The sequence below is a fragment of the Oreochromis aureus genome, linkage group 19 (genome assembly GCF_013358895.1).
Source record: "Oreochromis aureus strain Israel breed Guangdong linkage group 19, ZZ_aureus, whole genome shotgun sequence".
Taxonomy (NCBI): Eukaryota; Metazoa; Chordata; class Actinopteri; order Cichliformes; family Cichlidae; genus Oreochromis; species Oreochromis aureus.
In genome coordinates this window covers 30,053,107-30,077,055 of record NC_052960.1, presented here as the reverse complement: position 1 = coordinate 30,077,055, position 23,949 = coordinate 30,053,107, and the positions used below count along the sequence as shown (strand labels likewise).

At 41.3% G+C, this 23,949-nt stretch overlaps 3 protein-coding genes and 1 non-coding gene across 4 annotated transcripts in view; all 4 read left to right on the top strand.

The window, feature by feature from the left end:
• The first annotated feature begins 3,761 nt into the window (after positions 1–3,761).
• snx6 (sorting nexin 6) lies at positions 3,762–11,872 on the top strand. Its single transcript, XM_031737020.2, has 14 exons — positions 3,762–3,840; positions 3,985–4,035; positions 6,347–6,451; positions 6,558–6,668; positions 7,908–8,029; positions 8,120–8,243; positions 8,435–8,530; positions 8,620–8,725; positions 8,927–9,002; positions 9,178–9,217; positions 9,309–9,395; positions 9,479–9,638; positions 9,734–9,819; positions 10,059–11,872. The coding sequence occupies exons 1-14, from the start codon at positions 3,835–3,837 to the stop codon at positions 10,110–10,112; spliced, it is 1,224 nt and encodes a 407-aa protein (XP_031592880.1). The 5' UTR covers positions 3,762–3,834; the 3' UTR covers positions 10,113–11,872.
• Positions 11,873–13,326: 1,454 nt separating this feature from the next.
• Positions 13,327–21,859, top strand: psma3 (proteasome 20S subunit alpha 3). The gene is made up of 11 exons (XM_031737032.2): positions 13,327–13,459; positions 14,354–14,436; positions 14,647–14,770; positions 15,878–15,979; positions 17,239–17,312; positions 19,201–19,273; positions 19,379–19,444; positions 20,415–20,461; positions 20,731–20,798; positions 21,132–21,196; positions 21,689–21,859. Exons 1-11 carry the CDS (start codon positions 13,439–13,441, stop codon positions 21,731–21,733), a joined length of 768 nt encoding a protein of 255 aa, XP_031592892.2. The 5' UTR covers positions 13,327–13,438; the 3' UTR covers positions 21,734–21,859.
• LOC116318110 lies at positions 20,903–20,982 on the top strand. The gene has a single exon (XR_004199298.1). It is a non-coding gene; the product is annotated as a small nucleolar RNA SNORD53/SNORD92 (small nucleolar RNA).
• Positions 21,860–22,997: 1,138 nt separating the features above from the next.
• Positions 22,998–23,949, top strand: part of arid4a (AT rich interactive domain 4A (RBP1-like)) — a 42,636-nt gene continuing 41,684 nt past the window's right edge. The window contains exon 1 of the mRNA XM_039603787.1: positions 22,998–23,204. The gene's annotated coding sequence lies outside the window, so the exon portion shown is untranslated. The remainder of the gene's footprint in view (positions 23,205–23,949) is intronic.

Here is a 23,949-nt window from a genome sequence, read left to right as displayed (position 1 = left end):
GTTCATACAGTGGCTTGCAAAAGTATTCGGCCCCCTTGAACTTTTCCACATTTTGTCACATTACAGCCACAAACATGAATCAATGTTATTGGAATTCCTGGTGAAAGACCAATACAAAGTGGTGTACACGTGAGAAGTGGAACGGAAATCATACATGATTCCAAACATTTTTTACAAATAAATAACTGCAAAGTGGGGTGTGTGTAATTATTCAGCCCCCTGAGTCAATACTTTGTAGAACCACCTTTTGCTGCAGTTACAGCTGCCAGTCTTTTAGGGTATGTCTCTACCAGCTTTGCACATCTACAGACTGAAATCTTTGCCCATTCTTCTTTGCAAAACAGCTCCAGCTCAGTCAGATTAGATGGACAGCGTTTGTGAACAGCAGTTTTCAGATCTTGCCACAGATTCTCGATTGGATTTAGATCTGGACTTTGACTGGGCCATTCTAACACATGGATATGTTTTGTTTTAAACCGTTCCATTGTTGCCCTGGCTTTATGTTTAGGGTCGTTGTCCTGCTGGAAGGTGAACCTCCGCCCCAGTCTCAAGTCTTTTGCAGACTCCAAGAGGTTTTCTTCCAAGATTGCCCTGTATTTGGCTCCATCCATCTTCCCATCAACTCTGACCAGCTTCCCTGTCCCTGCTGAAGAGAAGCACCCCCAGAGCATGATGCTGCCACCACCATATTTGACAGTGGGGATGGTGTGTTCAGAGTGATGTGCAGTGTTAGTTTTCCGCCACACATAGTGTTTTGCATTTTGGTCTCATCTGACCAGAGCACCTTCTTCCACATGTTTGCTGTGTCCCCCACATGGCTTGTGGCAAACTGCAAATGGGACTTCTTATGGTTTTCTGTTAACAATGGCTTTCTTCTTGCCACTCTTCCATAAAGGCCAACTTTGTGCAGTGCACGACTAATAGTTGTCCTGTGGACAGATTCCCCCACCTGAGCTGTAGATCTCTGCAGCTCGTCCAGAGTCACCATGGGCCTCTTGGCTGCATTTCTGATCAGCGCTCTCCTTGTTCGGCCTGTGAGTTTAGGTGGATGGCCTTGTCTTGGTAGGTTTACAGTTGTGCCATACTCCTTCCATTTCTGAATGATGGCTTGAACAGTGCTCCGTGGGATGTTCAAGGCTTGGGAAATCTTTTTGTAGCCTAAGCCTGCTTTAAATTTCTCAATAACTTTATCCCTGACCTGTCTGGTGTCTAAATCCAATCGAGAATCTGTGGAAAGATCTGAAAACTGCTGTTCACAAACACTGTCCATCTAATCTGACTGAGCTGGAGCTGTTTTGCAAAGAAGAATGGGCAAGGATTTCAGTCTGTAGATGTGCAAAGCTGGTAGAGACATACCCTAAAAGACTGGCAGCTGTAACTGCAGCAAAAGGTGGTTCTACAAAGTATTGACTCAGGGGGCTGAATAATTATGCACACCCCACTTTGCAGTTATTTATTTGTAAAAAATGTTTGGAATCATATATGACTTTTGTTCCACTTCTCACGTGTACACCACTTTGTATTGGTCTTTCACCTGGAATTCCAATAAAATTGATTCATGTTTGTGGCTGTAATGTGACAAAATGTGGAAAAGTTCAAGGGGGCCGAATACTTTTGCAAGCCACTGTATGTCAGCAGAACTGAAAACATGTAGGAGCAGAACTTCAGATCCTGCAGTGTGTGAGGACAGGGAAGGATGTTTCAGATTTAAGGGGTAAACTTTACATTTGCGATGATTCTGTTTGTGATTACAGGAGCTGCCCAAGGATTCAGACCTCAGCACCACCCAGTGACAAAGACAGATCATCTTATATGTTCACTCTTTGTAATAACTCTAAAACTAACTAAGTACCACATGATGTGCTGTCAGTGAAAGCTGCAGCTGTTTTTCTGATAAAGTTAAAGACAAAAAGCCAAAGGGAGTAATCATCCATGTAACTGTGTCACTGTATATCGGCAGAAACATTAACTCAGTTTGGTGTTTCAGAGAGCTGCTGATCTCAGACCTGCACAGATTCTGCTTTTAACACTCAGTGTACTCAGCTGCATAAAGAGCACATAAGATTTTCTCTGACCGCATTAAATAAAACCAGATGGAAGGTCAAACGTCTTCAGTTGCATGTTGAACTAAAAACATCTGATCTGGAATTCTTTCACACTGTTTTGCTAATTGTCAGCTGTGTGTCAGGCTAGGTTAGGACCCAAACGCAGGACTCAGAGACGGAAAACTTAAAGCAGCAGCTTTATTGCTGGAGAAACAAGCTAAAAGTAAAATACATGAACACTAAAGAAATAAAAGGCAAGCTAGAAATACAATCATACACTTAGTTTGGTAGACTAGACCTGACCTGACAACTAACACGGAGAACACAACACCAAACAGGGGGACACTGAGGACTTAAATACACCGGCAGGATAACGGATGAGGATGGGGAACAGCTGAGGAAGACAGCTGTTCCCCATCCTCATCTGGGGAGTAATCTGACATAACAAGACAAAGAGGAAGCAAAACTGAATACAGTGAGTGCAGGACAAGGACTATCAAAATAAGACAGGAAGCATGACAAATATGAAGACGTAGACGAAGACACACAAGCTTAACACTGAGAACAGGGGAGAAACTAGCACGGGGACATTACTGTGTGGAGAGACGGCGAGGGAGCATGAAACACGGAGACACGAGAAACACAGGGAAGACACAGAGACAGACACTAGCTGCTAGAAACGTTTCAGCATTGTTTGGCAGAAATGAAGGCGAAAATCTTCATTTTATCTATTTTTCCTACTTTTATGTGTTTCAATGGTATGTTCCTTTTGATGTTTAGATTATCCATCCATCCTTGTCAGGGTCACGGGGGGGCGGAGCCTATCCCAGCCCTCTTAGGGTGAGAGGCAGGGTACACCCTGGACAGGTTGCCAGTCTGTCGCAGGGCTGTGGTATGGCTTGATTGTGTATGTGACAAATAAAATTTCAATGTGAATCTGATTTGAGGTGTAGCTGCTCTACTATGAGCTCCTCTCAAATAGCTTAACTCCTGGCCTCTGCCTAACTCTAAGGGAGAGACTAGCCGCCCTTCGGTGAAAGCTCATTCCTCCTGCTTGTATCAGTGATCTCAACTCTTTGGGTCGCTACCCAAGCTCACGATCCTACGTGAGGGTGGGGACTTTGATCGACTCGTAAACTGACAGCTTTGCTTTTACATTTAGCTCTCTGTTCACCACTACAGAAGGTTGCAGCGTCTGCATCACTGCAACCATGGCCCCAGTCTGTCTGTCAATCTCCTACTCCCCTCACTCATGAACATGATCCGAGATACTTAAACTCCTCCAGCAACTTGTCTGTGTGTGCACTCCATGCTTTCTGGCTAAGGGGCATGGCCTTCAGACCAGGAGGTGCTAATTCTCATTCCCACCACTTCACACTTGGCCACTCACAGGTCCGGTGTGAGCTGGAGGCCACCACCTGATGACACCAACCACATCATCTGCAAAAGCAGAGATGATTATGAAGCCACCAAATTCCGTCGTCACTTGGTTATGCATAGAAATTATGTCCATAAATATTATGAACAAAACTGGTGACAAAGTTCTTCTAAAAAAGAGGAACTTTCCACATGTGAGGGAACGTGTTCAGAAGATGCTGGCTCTACCTTTTTTTTATTTAATCTTTTTATAGCTTTTATTTTAACTTAAGTTTTCTAATATTAGTTTAGTTTGTTTTAAAGTAGGTTTTCTTTAAAGGTATTTTGTTTTGAATTAAATTCATGAAATCCGCCTGACGACGCCTGACTGTTCTGACGTCACTCCACTTCCGGTCTCCACCCATTTGCAGCCATGATGGTAGGTTTCTCTGTCTCTTCTGTTTTTCCTGTGTTGTCTGCTCGGTGAGCTCGAGAGGTTCCACCGGTTGTTGTGTTGTATTTGCGTTTGTGTTACGGTCGGTGTGTAACTAAACAAACAACCCTGTGCTCTTTGTCTTCGTAGCAGGAAGGGTTGGACGACGGACCCGACTTCCTCTCCGAGGAGGACCGGGGAGTGAGTGCTGTCCGCCTGCCTGTCTGTTTGTTCACCTTGTGTCTTTTCACCTGTCTGCCTGTGTGTTGGAGTTTGACGCCTTTCGGTCTTTGATTCAGCTAAATCAGCTGGGTAGCATTTGCTCGCTCATTTTTCTAGAGAAGTTGGCTGTCCAGGCTAACTTTAGCTTCTTGCTAATGGGCAGTTAGCCTGTCAGCTGTGGTCAGACTGGTTCTCCAAACCGCGAGTACAGATGATGACCCGGCTGCAGTCTTTGGGCTTTACCGAGAGCTAACAAGGCTAACGGTAATAGTGGAAGTTTAAATGGCAGCTAACGAACCACTGACTTAGTGAAGTTCATGTTGATGGTACGTGCTGCTAGCGCTGTGCTGTTTTACCATCAGCTGTCACATGACTGAAACGCATACATACACGCTGCTCTGATTCTAATTGGATAATCTGTGTTATTCTCAATGAAGCTCGACGAGGAAGATTCAGCCCAGAATTACAGAATTTTGGATAAAGGTGTCCATGTTTCTGTAATTCTAAGAAAGACAACATGGCTTTCATCATCACAGTGACTACCAATCTAAAATCCAAAGAGATGGAACGAAACAAAACCCCAAAGTCAACCTTAAATGTAGTTTACTCAGTGCTCTTGAACCTACTTGGTAACTGAGCACTTTGCTTGTGGTTCAGGTACAACTGTCTGGTTGAACTACCACTGCTGTCCCTCAAATCTAAATATTATCTTGTAAATAATTTAGGTGATTTGTATTCCATCTTTTCTTTCATCCTGAGGTTGTTGCTGCATGTTGAGTAAAGAACTGTGGAAGTTTTATGGTAATATCATTTAGTAAAGCTAGAAAATGATTTTTAAAGGCTGTTTTACTCTGAAGCACATGTATATAGTTACATACACTAAATTAAATTATATAAGTCTTTTACAGAAGTGTCTGATTCATGTATCAGTCACAGCTTGATTTATAGATTTTTTTCCTAAGAACATGGTGTGCATGCCATGTTTTTAAGGCTTTTCAGTATGTTGTGCTTTATGAACTTCAAAAAGAGGAAATTCAGGATCCCCTCTGAAAGATGGGACAAAGGAAAATGAGTCATGAACCTGGCTTGAGTCAACAGAAGATTTCTGTTGTACAAGAACAAACAAATGACAAAAAAATGCAAGCAAAGTTGTGAATTTACTCCCATCTGAGCACCTTCAGTATATTTAGTTTAGACTCTGTGAACAGTTTATAATGTAGCTGTTCTGTGAGGGCAGTAAGGTTCACACAGTCAGGAGATCCAAGTGTCTCAGACCTACATTCTGGCTTGTGGATAAGAAATAGAACAGAGATATATTATTAAGACACTGGTGTTATAACTGGACTTCTATGCTGTGTACTTTTGGTCCTTGTTAAAACCGTGGCAGCTTCTGGATTAACTGGTAAACCCATCACACCTGTCAGAAAGGTGTGTGCTGTAGTTTTTGTAGCTCGAGTGTGAGATACTTGTCACTGTCTAATTATGTCATTTATTTATTGTTGCCAAGTGAAATTGAGGTGTCAATCCAATAATACACGATTGGATGGATGTGCAGTATTGCAGAGTCCAGTTACAGTATTGTTTAATGCAGTGTCCCAGGACGTTTGTTAAACTGGGATGGTGACACAGCTGTATTTTTTGTTTCTTCTCCATATGAGGCCTTAAATGTGATCTGGTATACTCTTTTTCACGCTGCATAGTTTTGTTTTTTTCTTTCTTTAGTGATTCAGTTTCTTTACTTTACACTGGGCCTCGATGCAGCGCCTCAGTTCATTGGTTTTAGCTCTTGCCCCTTTTGGGTGAGACTACTTTTCAAACATCTGGTGGGTAGATCCTCTCTGCTCCAGCTGTGTGCTGAGACCATGGTATATGTATGCAAGGCAATCAGTAGAACAAACTTTGTGAAACAGAGCAGTCACATTATTTTTTCTCCTTGATTATTTTTTACTTAAATTGACGTCATTATGTGAAATTTTGGTGATGTTTAATATGAACATTGGTCCTGGGGTAGTCCTCTGTATTTAATGTTCTGCATTTTCAGCTAATGTGCAGAACAGTGCTAAGGTCCAAGTACAGCTCCTGTAGAGCTTTCAGATAGATTCTTTTTTAGAAATCCAGTACTAATTAAAGCAATCTTCCTAATGTGAGTAATCCTGAAAGTACCTGTTAAGATCTGTACTGTGACACAGTATGATGTAGGTGAAGAGTCCACTGTAACTGACAGCTGGCTTCATTGTGTGTCTGTACTGCTCACTGCGTTGTCGGACACGTGATGTCTGTCCTCCTGCAGCCACGTGCAGTCAACGTGGACCTTCAAACAGATGCCATGCTGCAGGTTGACATATCTGATGCCCTGAGTGAGAGAGACAAGGTCAAATTTACCGTTCACACCAAGGTGAGACCGACTGATGTCAGATACACTGACAGACCTGAACTTCAATAACACGTAACAGACGGGCTCCTGACCCTGCACACTGCTGATGTACTTCCTTTTTGCACAGAGCACGCTTCCCAACTTTAAGCAGAACGAGTTCTCGGTGGTCCGACAGCATGAGGAGTTCATCTGGCTGCATGACTCCTTTGTCGAAAATGAAGAATACGCAGGATACATCGTAAGAACAGCACGCACAGAGGACTTCACTCATAGTCACGATTCTAAGACTTAGAATAACGTTAAGCTAAGTCGTCACTTTAAATGAGCCTGCGTTTTATCCTATGTCTCATTAATGAGATGTAGAAAGACAGCTTTAGTCTTGAGCCATTACACACACACTCACACACTCTTTTGGGGGGGTTTTCTTGTGTTTTGGGGTTTTTATGGTCAAGCCACTTGACCTTAACCCCTATCGATCATTCAAGTATAAAAAGGCACCACAATTACACAAAAACAGAGAGACACACACTGAAACACACCCACTCATAGGCTGGCACTTCCAGAGCCTGGACTTTCAAATTAAGATAAGACAAGATAAGATCACCTTTATTAGTCCCACACGTGGGACATTTGTTTTGTTACAGCAGAAAGTGGACAGTGCAAAGTTACAGTAGCAAAATTGAGAAAAAAACACTGTAGTAGGATTAGATAGTAAGAATATGAATAGGATAAATGTATATACAACAGAATAAAATACAATATTGTCAGAAAAGGAGAATTGCTGAGTATTGCTGAAATTATTGAAGCAGTGTGACAGCATCTCGACAGATGGTGAAACAGAAACATCCAGAAAAGAAGAGGAATGCCCTTCAAGTTGCCCAGAGAACTATTCCTGACGGCTACTTAAAGGAAGGAATGTTTGCCTAAGACATTCCAGGCTGTGTTGAATAAAGGTCATCATACCAAGCTTGTTGAATTGCACAGGCTGTTTTTTTTTTTCTTATTTATTATATTTTAATTTCTGTTTCCACGTGTTCAAATCGCTCTGCCTACTTCCCAACTTTCTATCAGAATATAAATAAACGAGGCTCAAGTTTGAAAAGAACAAGTAAACAGATCCAGGCGAGACGCACAATTGTTCTTAACCAATAAAGGTTTCTATTTGTAGGCAGAGTAAAAGAGAAAAAGCCCAGGACCTTAGTAATAGGGTTCCTAGTCTTAACCTGCCAAATTCTCTGTTAAATTTAGTTATCTGACAGTGAAAGGTTTAACATCTTCCTGTACAAGTATCTGAATTACAATGCTGCATATTTCAATATCTGGAAACTGATGGACCAGCTTACATCACCACTGCCAAAAAAGCAGACAGGCATGTGCAACCGAGTTATCAAACCCGCATCAGAGACCAGAAAGCGTGTGAGCAGGCTTCACTGTAGAGCCGTATGCATCTGGTTGTTTCCAAGTGTTGTTGTTGCAGATCCCCCCAGCACCTCCAAGACCAGACTTTGATGCATCCAGAGAGAAGCTGCAGAAGCTGGGCGAGGGCGAGGGATCCATGACTAAAGAGGAGTTCACAAAGATGAAGCAGGAGCTCGAGGCGTGAGTGAGCACAGACAGCAGCTGTTGTCCCCACAGTTGTTTGACGTGCTGGATTAATCACCACATCGCCCGTTTTGTGTTGTTGCACAGAGAGTACCTTGCCATCTTTAAGAAAACCGTAGCCATGCACGAGGTCTTCTTATGTCGTGTGGCAGCTCATCCTGTGCTCAGGAAAGACCTCAATTTCCATGTCTTCCTGGAGTATAACCAGGATGTAAGTATCACACCAGATTCATTTCATTTTTAGGATTTATGAGCAGCTCGAAGAGCCAGTCATCAGTCAGCACAGGACCTTGTGGTGCACATAGGAATAACAAACAGGTCGACAGAAAACGGAGGTGTTTTATACCTGCTAACTGTCTGTGTTGTCCATATTTCTTTTTTTTCATGTCTTGTTGCCAACAGCTGAGTGTACGAGGGAAGAACAAGAAGGAAAAACTGGAAGATTTCTTTAAAAATGTGGTGAAGTCTGCAGATGGTGTCTTGGTGGCTGGAGTTAAGGTGAAGAACCATGAACTAGTTTCCACCTTAATCCAAATGTTGTTTCCATGTTTTCTGTTTTTTCATAGTTGCTGTTTTTGTGCCTGTAGGATGTGGATGATTTCTTTGAGCACGAGAAGACGTTTCTGTTAGAATATCACAACAGAGTCAAGGATGCTTCAGCCAAGTCTGACAGAATGATCCGATCACACAAAAGTAAGATCTGTTTTAAGTTTGAACCATACTAAAAATAATCTGTTTTTCTTTTGTATGTGGTGTTTGTGTCTCTGGCATGAGCTGAAAGGTTCAGGGCTTTTTTTTAGAGTCTCGAGTAATTCATTGAACAGAGACTTGGAGTTTTATATAAAGGAAAACTGTGTGACACTGATGTTCTACATATTTGTGTTTTCTGTTTAGATGCTGCTGATGACATCAACAGAATTGCCTCATCTCTCTACACATTAGGAACACAGGACTCCACAGACCTCTGCAAGTATGAACAAATGTTGTCTTTGGACTTTACCCGGAGCTGCCTTCATGTGATGAACATTTCATTTTGAGTATCTGGATTTTTGCTAACACTTGTATTTGGTCCTGATCAGAGCCAGGTTGTAAACATACCTGCGTCACATCTGTCTTGTTATTTTGTTCCTTTTTTCTTCCTTAAGGTTCTTTCTCAAAGTGTCAGAGTTGTTCGAGAAAACTCGGGTATGTCTGATCAAATTTGGAGTTTGCCTTGTTATCATATTATCCCAGTAACTCTAATGTTGGGACCATCTTTTGGGGGTTTTTTAAACAGAAAATTGAAGCTCGCATTGCAGCAGATGAAGACCTGAAGCTGGCCGACCTGCTGAAATATTATTTGAGGGAGTCACAGGCTGCAAAGGTCTGACTGACAGTTGAAGTCACCAGTTAAGAAACTGGCTTTGTTAAATATGGCAATTTATGTGATGATGTCTCTCCTCACAGGATCTCTTGTACCGGAGGAGTCGGGCTTTGGTCGACTATGAGAACGCTAACAAGGCTCTAGATAAGGCTCGAGCCAAAAACAGAGATGTTCTGCAGGCCGAGACCAGTCAGCAGCTTTGCTGCCACAAGTTTGAGAAAATCTCCGAGTCTGCCAAGCAAGGTCATTTTTTTGTCTTTCCTATGTCAGCGTATAGGTTAAGGAGTGTTGGATGTGTGTGCGGTCTGCTTTCACAGTGCATTCTTCTCTAAACACAGAGCTCATAGACTTTAAGACAAGGCGAGTGGCAGCCTTCAGGAAGAACCTGGTGGAGCTGGCCGAGCTTGAGCTCAAACACGCCAAGGTACTGAGTATACAGAGAAACCAGCCATTAAAAGAGCATTTCAGCTGTTCAGGGAAGTCCTCTTCTGCATTACTGTTCAGGAGTGTCTGATCTTATTATGTGAGGTGGCTGTAGCTTAGGAGATGAGCAGGCTGCCTTCTTAATTGAAAGGTTGGCTGGCCTCTCCAGTCTACATCCTTGTAGTATTAAGCACCTTATAAGAACCAGTCCATTTACCTGTTACTGTGTCTCACCTGCAGGGGAACCTCCAGCTGCTGCAGGGCTGTCTGGGCATCCTGAAAGGAAACACTTAACTGTTTGATACTGCATACATCCAGCTGGATGCCCCCTGGCTTCTGTCCCGCCCATTTCCAGCTGGACAATCCTGTCACATGGGTGAAACCTGAAAGGACAGAAAACCGACGCCAAGATAACTGGACCTGGAGACAAATGGAAAGAGTCTGAAATAAAAAAGACAGGAAGTCTGTTGTCATCATCACTAACAAGACAGTCTTTTTTTTTTTTTTTTTTTTGTTTAATGCCCTGATTCCTGTTCATCATCTTCCTCTTTCTCTAGCAGCATAAGTATTGGTCCTACTGTTCTTTTGCCTGATTTGCAGCGCCTGTACTGGCCCTACTGAGCCACCATAACCAGCAGAGTAAGGCTGGTCTCTGAGAGGTCCTAATAAATTAGCTGTTTCTGTGGTTTCAGTCTGATTCTGGTGTAACTGGATTTGATTGGACATTCTGTACTTTTTGTAAATTTGTGAAGTTAAATAAACCAGATTCAGTCTAAAATTCAGTCACCTTTTCAAAACGTAAATAAAGATTTTAGGTCAAAACAGAAACTAGTGAAGGTCACTCTTGGAGGGATACTGACCCGGTCTGCTGCATCTGTACTCACGGGTCCAAGTTTGTCTCTGCTGGTGACCAACCTCCATCTCAAGGCCGCTTCTGTCTTTTTTGAGTCTTATTTAGTGCACAGCAGCATAACTTTAGCTCAACAAGCTTACTGCTTTAACCAGAGAAGGAAAAATTAGTTTGTGATCATGACTTAACTGTCCTCGTTTGTTTGAGGGAGTTAAAAACAAAATTGACAACATTTCTAAAAAGTGACATGCTAAAGTCAAATTTTAAACAGCCTTTATTCCCTTTGGTTAAACCTTTCGTTGGTGAATGCAGATGCTGATTGTATCGAGCTGTATTACTGTTGGTTTCTATTGTGATGCACTGCACTCCTATTAGTTTTTTTTTTTTTTTTTTTTTTTTTTAAATTTGCTCTAAAAAACCGTCATCCTCAGTCAACCACAGTGTCCGGTTAGTAGCTCTTCATTGAACTTCTATCAGTGTTTTAAAGTATCTGGAAACAAGATTCATCTTTTGACTTTATTTGAAAGTTCAAAGACTCAAAAACAGACAAAAGTAGTCAGTAAAAGACAAGTGTGTGTGCTCGGTTTTATTTTTGTGCCACACATGGCCTCACCTGTTGTTTTGCTGTTTGCATTTTCTGCCTCTTCGGTTCTGTTTATTTTGGTGGCGCTTCTGTGTCCAGGGGGAATTTTAATGTGTATCGACTTCCTGTGGCGCTGCTACTACTGTGTGACGGCGTTTTGAGTCCAGTTCTCTGTTCCTGTTAAAGTGTAAATTCACTATAGAAAAAAAACCACAAACTTGTACATGTTTGTATTAGTTGACTAATGAACGCTAACGATCTTCATCACTTATCGTAGATTCTTTGTTCACTTATCAGACGTTTGTCACTCTAATCGAAAGCGGAGCTTCTGTTTGCCTTAACGTTGATCGGTGGCTCCTCATGGGTCATTGATAAGAAAAAGTTAAGTCACCAAATGAAAACCGTTTCTGTTCTTATCCCTATTTTTTAATGAACTGTATACGAATGTTTTTCAATCTTGTGTGACCAAAGCTGCTTCTGCTGATTCAAGATGGAAACAGAAAAATAATAAAAGATGATTATAAAATTCACAACATTTTAGTTGTTTAAACTTCAGCAGGTCTGTAATCCACCCTGATCGTACTGAGACTCAATAAAACTTTACAGTTTTCTTACAAATAATCTCTGAACAATTTGTTTTTATTGGCTAGACGTAATATTTGTATCCATTATAATATAAATGAAATAAAAAGGGTGTGTCCCATTTTGACCTCGGGACTTCCATGCTCACGTTTATGGCATTCCATGTATGCCCTGCCTGCTAGCATCTTGCACCCTCCTGCTGGATTGTTTCAAAGGTACCTTTGCACAGCCTGCACCTGTTGTCTTACCTGGTGTGGTAGACCCCAGCCTGTATGGATCCTGTGTCTTGTCTTGCCTGTCTTTCAGTCCAGCTTTGTCCAATCACTGGTAGGATTTCTGGAGGTCAGATACATGTCTTAATGGGAAGAACAAGATCTGAGCAATCATCTGCACCCTGCTGATCGTCAGGTACCCTGCTGGGAGAATAAGCTGGCCAAAGGAGGTGACAGAAGTCACTCACATCAAGACAAGAAGGCTCCTTACCATGCTTGGAGGGTTCCACCCCAAATCCAGCACCCTTGAACCATACGCTAAGTGGGCGGAAGGTGGCCAGAATCCATGAAACAGCAGATCAATGAGTACATCAGATAGATGGCCGCAACTATTACTGTAGGTGAATATCTCAGGCAGTAGAAACCCAGGAAAGAGGGGAGCAAGAAGAGGAACCATCATGAAGGACAGGTCCCTGCACAACATGTACAGGCGCCTGTGCATCCTCCTGTACATGTCATCAGATAGATGAAGTGGTCGATATTAAGAAATCCTACTGGAGAAACCTGGACTGAAAGGCAGAACAGAGGCACTAATCATGGCAGATCCTGAATTTTTCAGATATGTTGAAACAAAAATAAATGTAGCAATGCTGAAGCAAAAATTCAGCTGTTTTTGCTTCAGCCCAATACAAGCCGAAATGTATTTAAAATACAGACTTGGAGTTTAGTCCAACTGTTGAACTTGCATTTGATAATTTTTCACTGAACTAAACTCTTAATATGAGGTCCAAAGTCAAAGAGATTTGGTTGACAAAAACCAAAAGAAACTTATGAGAGCGATAGAAAATTTTTTAGGAATGACCAAATTCCCAAACAATTCTTAAAAAGGTTTTTTTTTTAAAAGACCACAGAAGACTAGAATGAATGGATGGATGATTATAGAATTGTTTCTTTGAAAGAGAAAATCCCCTTCAAAGCATTTTATCTTATCTTATGATTTACAAAAATTAGATGGTAAATAAAAATCTTCTTCTGAGTTTGTTGTAATATAAGATAATCGTTTGTTAAAAATTATATTTAAAGCCACATGTATTTTACACTATTTTAAATATATTTAAAATCCTCCAGAAATGCTTACTTATTTATTTTCACTATTTCATCTTGAGTCTATGAATCACTACAGCGTCATGCCATATCTAGCTATCATCTGTCAGACATTTATTTTTTAAATACACCTAACCGTGGTGCTTTATAAACTATATTTAATGTAAGTTAAGCTTTTATTTTGAAGTCTGTCCCCGGAAGTTTGTGTGAAACGCGTGAGGAGGCACCGGAAGAGTGGTTTGGGAGCGCTTTATGGGACCTATGCATAGGATTTACAGTCGGTATTAAAATGAGCTCTATCGGGACTGGGGTGAGTGTTTAAGTGCTTTTTGAGAAGAAGCGTTAACTTACGTACACTCTGTTTATGAGTCTGCCTTTAGTCCTGTTTTCCGGAAAATATTCTGCTTTTATAGTTAAAATTATGTTCATTCAGTTCAGTCTGCAGCTAGCTAGAGTGTTAGCCTGCTGAGTCACAACGAGGCCTGCTAACAGAAGCTAAACTGAAATTGAAAGTAGTTTAATTTAGTCCCGATTCAGGATTTTTAGTCAATTTAACAATTTATAAGAATTAAAAAAGCTTTCTACTGTGGCATTAATTATTCGTTTTATCACTGTAATTACAGGAATTCACGATATTTATGTGTTTAGATGTTAGCCTCCATCAAACTGGATTTAGAATGACTCAGAATTGCGTGCCAGCTAAATTCTCTCCATGAGAAGAGTAACTTTTTATTTAGTTTATCACTGGGGTTCATTTTATTTAACAAAGGCTTTCTAAAACAAACTTTATTTTTTTAAAACATAAACATTTACCTTGGAACTGTCAGAGAGCAGGGTACCAATTAGGTGTTTGGTACACCTGAGGTGAAAGCGAATATAAGTAGTCCAGTTCACACAAAGAATGAAATATACTTTAGTTTACTGAATTCTACCAACACACCAAGCTAAGTCTGGGTGTAGTCCTCAGAGGTTCAGGAATACAGTCCCTGAATATATTTTGCACATGTTTACCCAAAACACAAGTTGGGCAAATGATGTGCAAATGATTTTAGACTACAAGTCAGTCATCCCTCTTTTTTTAAAATTAATTAAAACTTTAAGGCCACATGAAAGTGTGAGTTTGATTATACACCTGTTCTTTCCAGCTACTAATATCAGTTGTTAGTTTAATATTGGAAGCTGCTATTTCTGCTTTGTCTTGCAGTATGACCTGTCGGCCTCAACCTTCTCTCCAGATGGTCGAGTGTTTCAGGTGGAGTATGCCATGAAGGCTGTAGAGAACAGCAGGTCAGAGTCTCCATGTTTTTTAAACTAAAACCAGACCCCACTGAATGTGATGTGGTGGGTAAATATGAAGAAAAATTTGTTTTTCTACAGTGTTGTTAACCAACTGACTTTTTAACCCAGAGTGCTAATGGTGCTAATAGTTCTGATTAGTTTCCAGACATGTCATGATCAAATTTTCAAGTATGTATGTCTCCATGTTGTGATGTTCAGCACAGCCATTGGAATCCGCTGTAAGGACGGGGTGGTGTTCGGGGTGGAGAAGCTAGTCCTGTCTAAACTGTACGAGGAGGGCTCCAACAAACGGATCTTTAACATCGACAGACACATTGGCATGGTAACCACACAAGCCGTCAAACATATTTCAGGTCTATTCAGCTGTGCTACATAAATGTGTACATCGGTGCTCAAAAGAAACTGTCCTCATGCTCATCTTTTTTTTTCTTTTTTTTTTTTTTTGTGGATAGTGTCAAAAGCGACATTGCCTCATAGATCAGACTAAGAAGACAACCTTTGGCACAGAGTGATAAGCTTTCAGCTGTCTTGGCTAACTTGGTGTCTGTGGTGGCAGCAGCACCAGCTTGATGGTTTTTGTTGTGTGACCGAGCAGCAGCTATATTCTTGCCTCGATATCAACCTTTGTTGTAGCGTTAATTATATCACGGGGCATGCATTGCTATGACAACGACCATGCACATTAGGTGGTAATTGATTGTAATGGAAAACCAGTTGATCCGAGTCGTGGCGAGCCATGGTGAGTTGATTTGAGTAGTTAGTAGTGGAAAAGGTGCTGTAGAGGGTAGAACCCAAAGTTCCCCAGCATAACGTTGCCCAAAGCGTCACACTGCCTGTGCCAGCTTGCCTTTTTCTCGTAGTGTGTCCTGGTGCCACGATCCCAGCCAGCCATGTGGTGTAAAAGAAACCGTGGTCCGGTTCTGATGCTCACATGCCCATGGCCGGTACTTTGAGCAGTGGATGTGCTCGGCATGTATCAGAACCAGCATGAACTGTTTCTGCAGTTTGAGCTACAATAGCTCGCTTGTTGGATTGAAACAGAGGCCAGCCTTTCCTGTCCCCCTGTTCCTTCCTTGGACCAGTTGTGATAGATGGATAAATGGCGTAGCTGGAGCTCAGGAGGTGGAGCAGTTCATCTACTAATCTGAAGGTGGTTCGATCCCTAGCTGCTCCAGTCTGCGTTCCAAATGATCTTTTGGATATTGAAGATGCTGAACATACTGAAGCTTTTGATGAGATCGAAACGCTGTTTCTTCTGACCCACTCCATCTGCAGCTCACCGTCTCACTTAGAGATGTTTGTACCTGGAAATTGCAGGATATCACTTTCTGAAATGGTCCCCACATTCTGTTTGTGAAACATTTTATTTTGTGTGTTCACAGACTTATTGTGACATGAATATGTGTAAGTAAAGCTTCTCTCTCAACAGGCAGTAGCTGGCCTATTAGCTGATGCTCGCTCACTCGCTGAAGTTGCCAGAGAAGAAGCTTCTAACTTCAGATCAAACTACGGACACGACATTCCTCTGAAGGTAATGCATCAGCTTCCTGTTGTTTTTTGTTACCTTTTTTTTTTTCTCTATGATCAGGTATTTTAATTTTGTATTGTCATTGTAATAATAATAAAATAAAGTGTTATTCATGAAATTCCAGCTGTAAAATAAATAGTAACTATATGTTACTAATAAAACAGGATCTTTGGAATCATAGCTTATTCCGTTTTAAAGTAAGATAATGTAAAGAGTTGCAACAGTGACGGATAAACATTTCAAATGTTACATGATAAGCCGTATTCATATTTGTCTAGTTATTTTGGTAAAGCCACAGGGAGCCACTGAAGATGGGCAAAGAGTCACATGTGGCTCTGCAGCCAAATGTCTGAAACTCCAGGTTGTACAAGAAAAAAAACTAAAAACTGCTCCTCTGCTGTATCATGTGACATACCCATACAGCTATGTTACTAGCATGGATGCTTGGAGGAACAATGTATTTGCCATGGATCGATGCGTTAAACAGCAGTCCCTGGAAGCTTAAAAAGTCTTTGTCAGTTCTTCTGTGTTCTAAATTTCTTGTTCTGTATTATAGGAACCAGCTGAGGAAATACAAAATCAAACTTATAAATGCTCTGCCTCCAGATTGTTGTCAAGCACATGGAGTTTTCAGTTGGACAAAAAAAGTTGTCCCCTAATAGCTACTGATCAGCTGAGCTAGGAAATCAGTGTTGGGACATCGAATCACAACAAGTAATAAGCGCGTACATGAGAGAAGCATAAATTAAAGTGAAACATATGTTCACACTTCACCAGGCAACACTTCCCTCCTATTGGCCATTTTGATTTGATTGGAGCCCCAGCTTCCTGTTCTTAGCTGACAGGAGTGGCATCTGGTGTGGGCTTGTGCAGCTTTAACTCATCTGCTGTAGCTGAATGTGCTGTGTATTCAGACATGTTCTTCTACATAGCTTGGTTGAAATGACCTTTTGGCATCAACGAGACATTTTCACCCAGTGAACGTCTGTAAAACGAAGGAACCCATTCAAATTTGCTACAGTTCTAACTTCCTTCTTTTTAAGCTGCTATTAGGGACTTTGCCTTTGCATATATGGTATCATTTTTTCTTAGTATAGTTGCAGGATTTCTTACAATGCCTCTCATCTAAAACAGCTGGTCAGTTGGTTGATCGATCATATAAAATCATTTTAGCAAATACCACGTGTTTGTTTGTTTGTGTCTGGGGCCACAGAATGGGGATCTGAATGGTTTTAATCTAATGGTATTTCCTCTCCTTGCAGCACCTCTCAGACAGAGTGGCCATGTATGTCCATGCCTATACGTTGTACAGCGCTGTGAGGCCGTTTGGCTGCAGGTGAGTTTCAGTAATTATGTTAACATTATGAAAACATGGAGCGGAGCTGCCGTCACGTCTTCTGTTCCTTCAGCATTTTTAAATAAACCCTGAGCTTCTGTCTGACTCCTCCCTTCCTGTTGAGCCGGAGTCATTTTGTCAAAAAGACGGTTCAGTCTCATCATTCACACAGTCACATCAGATAGCATTAAAGTTTAGCTTGGTACCCTTTATGTCGCTACACGCTCCTGAGCTTTGCTGTCATCCTACGGCTCCTGATTAAACCCTCTTACTAGAAAAGACCGCTGTTGCATTTAATGACTCCTTTTCATATTGTATTCTTCTAATGTTCGAGCCGTCAACAGTCAAACTTCATTTACAGCTCAGGTGATGTAAAGTATTGTACAAATATTATAATAATAATTATCATATGTATTATTTTAAAAAATGATCCAAATTAACTACACATATCACAGCGATGACTGACTCAAGTACGTACCCGAGGGGGGGGGGGACTTCTATGATGTCACTTCCTGTTGACTGTCAGATTATTCCCTTTGCTGTATTTACCTTAAACTCAGGGACACGCCCACAAATCCACAACTTTTGTTCTAAATGGAAAAACTGATTTAGGCCTGACGGATTCAAAGTTGTAATTGTTTCAAGTTCAGGTCTGTGTTCTTTTCATTGTCAAAGCTCAAAGTCATGTGTTCAGGACCACAGCTCAGTGTTGTGTTCAGAGTAAACGATCAGTGTTGTCATATTAGTGTTGTGCTGTGTACAGCACACAGTCATGCATTAGTTGGTTACCTGTGTGGATGTGCATGTCAATAAAAGATGAGGATTGTGACGTAGATCAGTGACAGAGAGAGCCTCTCCTTATGGAAATGTATGTTTTCCTTATTTCCATTTTCACACTTGACCTGGAATTCTTTCCCATTGTGAAGGATTCTCTCATTCTTAAGTATATCTTTGAGAGTCGAGAGAATTTCTCCAGGCCATCAGGGTGAGGAAACATATAGGGGGAGCAGCGTATATTTCACATACAAGCCTTTATCAAACAGTTGGAGGTGATTTAAACGGACAACTTGCTCCAGAAGTGGATTTTCTTATTTTTTCCTTTGGTGTTTATTCATCTAAGTCAGGGGTCTCAAACTTAAATGATTGGTCCTCTCCTTCTGGACAGACACGTGGCAGCACTTCTGCTGTCATTGTGTTCGTATGTAACAAAATCAAGTGTACACATTAGTGTGTGACTCTGTCACTGAACTAACACAACAAATCCTCAGTAACAGAAAAAGTCACTTCAAGGGACAAACTGCGTTAGATTTCTTCACGTCAATATACAGGCCGCAAGTGGCCCCTGGGCCACGACTTTGAGAGCCCTGGTCTAAGTTGTTCTGGTGTCTTACCTAATTTTGGACGTATGTGCCGTTGAGATGTCTGCCTTCTCTTGAATATATGGATGTTCACATTGTAATGGTTAAAGCAACAAAATATCCATTTTAAAAACTCTAATGCAGTTAGTCTTTCCGGAAATCACAGGGTTACCCAAAATGTATAAAGGATTCTAGTTTTATGTGGGAGGTATTTTTCTCTTTGTTGTATACATCAGCCAACCAAAAGAAAAGACTTTCTGACATTTAAAAAAAAAAAAAAGTGAGTTTGAATGGAGTGGACAGGAAGCTGTAGGTTCAGGAACATAATAAATGAAATGTATTATTGTTGTTATCATCATCATCATCATCATCATCATCATCATCATCATCATTATTGTTATTGTTATTGTTATTATTATTGTTATTGTTATTATTATTATTATTATTATTCACGGTCCCCCTCCTTCACTCTAGGAGCACAGTAATAAATCGATGCTTTCATGTCTGTGTTCTGGTTGTTTCTCTTTCAGTTTCATCCTTGGCTCATACGACAAAGACGACGGTCCCCAGCTGTACATGGTCGACCCGTCCGGCATCTCATACGTGAGTTTGCTCTCACATCTGTATATGGTGGGAACCCAGGTAGAACCTTGGCTAAAGCAGCAGTAACAACACTGTGTGTGCATCTGTGTGTGTGTTTGTGTGCAGGGTTACTGGGGATGTGCCATCGGAAAGGCAAAACAAGCTGCCAAGACTGAGATTGAAAAACTGCAGGTGAGTCTGAACCTGCAACATTCACATGAGTCCAGTTTAGTTCTGTTAGCACTCTTATTCTAGATCCAGTTCTTCATCTGTTAAATAACCACAACTTTAGCTTCAGCACAAATCTTTAATAAGATAAGAAAGATCGTCTGTTAATGAAGACGTGTCACCTTAATACATGTGAGCTGGTGGCATCAGTGTCTGTAAAGCAGCTGATCCTGAACTCAACTGTGACTCGGTTTAAAAAAAAGTCAAAAGGTTCAATTTAATAATGTTTGAGGTTCATGTAAAAACAATTTCAAGTAGTTTCAAGATGTAATTTTGATATTGACCTTTTTAACCGCAGCCATAAAAGGCTGATGAGGTATGTGTCGAGTGACCTTGACCTCAAGGTCAGGGTGAGAACACCAAAAAAATCTCAGACAGGTTCGAATCCTGGTGACTGTCATTGCAAGGTCAGAGGTCAGCTTTTCTGAAATCACCTGGGATTTTCACATTTCTTCCATAGCTGCATCTACTGGGAGTTGAAGTGTAGCACTGGCACCACCAGTATATTTAAAAAAAAAAAAAAAAAAAGTTTTTCTGGCATCATTTTTTTTTTTTTTTTTTTTTTGGGGGGGACACATTTTCCAACATAATTATTAAAGAAATGTCTATTTTCAACCTCTTCTTTGCAATTCTGAGATCTGCATATTTTAATTGCTTATTTTTTTCTTTTAAAATGTAAAAAACATTTTCTGCACATACTTCACTGACATTTTAGGAATGTTTAAAGGCATTTTTACATGTTTAGTTAAAAAAACATTTTCAATTACATTTCTGATATTTCTGGGAAAATTGTATTGTAAAAGAAAAAATCAGATTAATAGTTAATATTAGTCTCCTAATCTAGATCAGTGTGCCTGATACTATCTTTGCTTTTTCCCTCTGTGTGTGTGTTTTTGTGTGTGTGTGTATGTGTTTGTGTGTGTGTGTGTCTCAGATGAAGGACATGACATGCAGAGAACTGGTTAAAGAGGTCGCCAAAATGTGAGTGAGCAACTTCCAAATTCATTTTTTCTGAACTCCTGAACTGTGTCACCTGTAAGAGAGGTGTGTGTGTGTGTGTGTGTGTGTGTGTGTGTGTGTGTGTGTGTGTGTGTGTGTGTGTGTGTGTGTGGAAAATGGGAACTAAAACTCCCATGTCATGTAATGCAGAAAAATTGCAAGTGAACTGTGTAAAGTGCAAGTCTAAAGTACATTGCACACGTGGTGTATCTGTATTTTGCCTAAAGTCTGTTGTATTTTGATGTTTGCAGAATCTACATTGTCCACGATGAGGTTAAGGATAAGGCTTTTGAGCTGGAGCTCAGCTGGGTTGGAGAAGGTAAGCACCATCAGTGCTCTTCTTGTCCACTCATTTGTCTGTCTCTACTTTTAGTGTGAAGCTTCTAGACTTAACAGTGATGTCAGCTGACGCCCTTCATCGCGTAGGGATGATGACAATCCAGAAGGTTTCGCTCACTGGACTGAGTTCCTGTGATGTCACTGCCTCTTGGCTGTCTGACCAATCCATGAGCTGCATGCGGCCACATTAAACTAATGAGACAGACAAATAAAGAAGCATAACATGCAGAATAATGTTGACAAACTGGCAAAAAACTCTAAGTAATTCTTCATTAGTACTTTGGTTGCCCTGGTGACATATCTTCTCTTACAGTCACAAATGGACGACACGAGTTGGTACCCAAAGATGTCAGAGAGGAAGCAGAGAAATATGCCAAGGTGGGTGATAATCCTTTGTAGCAGATAGAGACGATACAAGACAAACAGATGTAGCCACTGTGACGCTGCTGTCATGTCGCCCGTTGGCGTCTGGCCACAAACGTCTCGGACAGCTGGATCTCACAGCAGATATTAGTTGTCAGACTGTGGAGGGCTTCATTTTAACCATTGTGAAAATCTAACAGTTGAAGAAGCTGCATTCTTATTAAAGCCTAAATGTGTGAGTTCTACAGTAAATGTATTCCCACACACTTGTTAGGAAGGGAGAAATGATCCTTACAGACCAAAACAGTTTTTTGTATGGAGGTAGAGACACGCCGTGAACTTGTACCTAATAACGTGCGAATGTGTAAGGATCGACTCTTTTGGAACCAGCCTTCATTTTTACGACTTTGATATTCATGTCTGACTTTAGTAGAGAACGTATTTCCATAGTTGTTCTACTTTCCTGTGGTGGGCAGTACATTCAGGTGACTGCTTTTTGTGTTTCAGGATTCTCTGGAAGAAGAGGACGACTCGGATGAAGACAACATGTAAACTCATCCTCTGCTTACCGGCGCATCTGTTTCTTTTGTTGGTTTTATAGTTGATAATCTTTCACATCTATTGTCTTGTTTTTGGTTTGAATTTCAGCTTTAAAAATAAAAGTTGAATGAAAGTTCACACTACTTTTTTTGGGGGGGAGAGTGTTGATGAACAGTGATTGTAAATCTTTAATACTGCCATATTCCACCTTTCAAATATACTTTTTTGCTACAGAGCAAACAGTTTTCAGTGTTTCAGTCAGCTGATTGGTTAAACACGAAAAACAACAACGGAAAACAAACTTGTTTGCATGCAGAGCTCCAACCACATGAATATTATTAACTAGTGGTTTTATAGTAGGTTTATACAAGACCTTCATCACAAAGTGAGATCATTTTGAACAAAAATATTTCACTTTCTAAACTAATGAAGAATGAATGCAAAATATGATTAGCAGGTAAAATGAGATGTTTTAATATCTTTGGGGTGTTTTTAACAAATCATAACAAACTGTTTAGTATTTGTACGTGTTTGCTGTTTAGTGGCTTATGATTTGGTATAGTTGGACCTATGACAGCGTCACTTTCTCTGTGACCACCATGACATGATTGTGCTGTCTTCCTGTGGCGTCGGTACTCCAAACAAACGCCTACCGTTTTGTCTTTGCAGCTCATCTATCCAGTAAAGCTGTCAGTGCCAAAGGCTGTAGAGCGTGGTTCACACAGTGACGTCTCAGATGTGGAACCAAATCACATTTAATAAAGTGTGCACTGTATGTTCTCAAGTCATGAGTTACCAGCGAATTAGAAGGGGGCAGGAGACGGTCTCTTTGATTTCCGCGTACATGTGAAAACACTGCATATAACAACAGAAGGACACGTAAGTACGTCATAAAGCGCCTTTTCCCGGTTGTTTCGATTCGCTGTTACCGGCAATACAAAGCGATCAAACACCAGCGCCCGCTGTTTGTGGTTATGTAAAAATCCGTGTAAACTTTATATCTGACAAAATCGTGCGTGTTATTTTTCTGGTCAGCCCAGTCGACAAATAAGTAGTATGAACTGTAAATTGAATATGGTGCTCAGAAATCCAGCACGGCAAGGCTTCCTGTTATATCGCTACAGACGAGGAAGACCGCTCCGCCAATAGAGACGCGCTACAGCGAGGAACAAAGCGTGGACGGCCAATTGTGATCGCCCTGTGTATTTTTTTCTATTGAACTCGCTTCTGATTACACCACTGGCCTGCAGGTGCCGTCATTTCCCTAGTGGCGCCGCGTTTGTATAAGCCCATAGCGATACCGCGTGAAGACTGTCCTATTGAAATTGAGAAATCGATCCACCAATCAAATTTCTGTGTTGCGACCACTGCTGTCACCACAGCCAATCGTGTTCTCAGGAAACGGAGCTTGAGGCTCAACAGCTTGTTGTTCGTATATTGCTTTGCAGCCCGAGCGAGAGGGGAAGCTGCTGTGTCCGTGAATGTAAGTATAAAACCTTCATATTTTGACTAGAACAAAGCTAAAACTTTGAACAGTTTAAACTGTCGGTAGGCCGAGGGCAGCTAGACGTCAGCGGAGAGACCGGGAGATGTCCGTTTGCTCGCTATTCGTCGGGGCTGTCTGAATTGAATGGCAGTCGGGTTGTTTTTGCACTGAAGAAATGTGAAGCTCCGGCGCCTTTGTGGAGGAACCGTTTATTAAATAAATAAATCTACAGCAGTTCTCGTTACGTCTAGTGTCACTGATTCACACTGTTTAGTAAAAACTTAGTTTGACCTCGTAACCAAGTGGGACCTAGAGTGGACTCTAGCTATGCTGCTCATTTGCTAGCGGACCGTTTAAATCTCCGTAACTAGCTAGTTGAGTCGCTAGTTAGCCAACTAGCTAGACGTAGCTACGAAGCGAAGAGCAGCTTGTCCCGTTCGCCTGCTGTTTGGACTTCGTTCGTCTTGGCATTCGGTTGTGTGGTAGCAGCTGGTCGCTATTAAGCGGATTTGGTGTGGATGTGATAAAGTTAGCCCAGCTAGCTGACATGACAAGCTGTGATGGCGACGTGACTCACAGGGGCTGGGAGCGGAGCGGGAAGAGGCGCCCCTCTCCGGCCCCGCTCACGCACCGTGCCCATCACCGAGCTACCAGCGACGCTTCTTCAAACCGGGGACCCGGTGTTCACTGGAAGTAAAGGTTACTAGCTAAATTTTTGCGAGCTGTTTGGGCCACATATTTG

Coding starts and splice junctions, on each gene's coding strand:
- snx6 (XM_031737020.2), top strand. Junction 6,452..6,557: donor AATTTACCGTTCACACCAAG/GTGAGACCGACT, acceptor CTTTTTGCACAG/AGCACGCTTCCCAACTTTAA. Junction 8,244..8,434: donor TCCTGGAGTATAACCAGGAT/GTAAGTATCACA, acceptor TGTTGCCAACAG/CTGAGTGTACGAGGGAAGAA.
- psma3 (XM_031737032.2), top strand. CDS start 13,439: ATGAGCTCTATCGGGACTGGG. Junction 17,313..19,200: donor GTGAGGCCGTTTGGCTGCAG/GTGAGTTTCAGT, acceptor TTTCTCTTTCAG/TTTCATCCTTGGCTCATACG. Junction 20,799..21,131: donor GCTCAGCTGGGTTGGAGAAG/GTAAGCACCATC, acceptor CTTCTCTTACAG/TCACAAATGGACGACACGAG.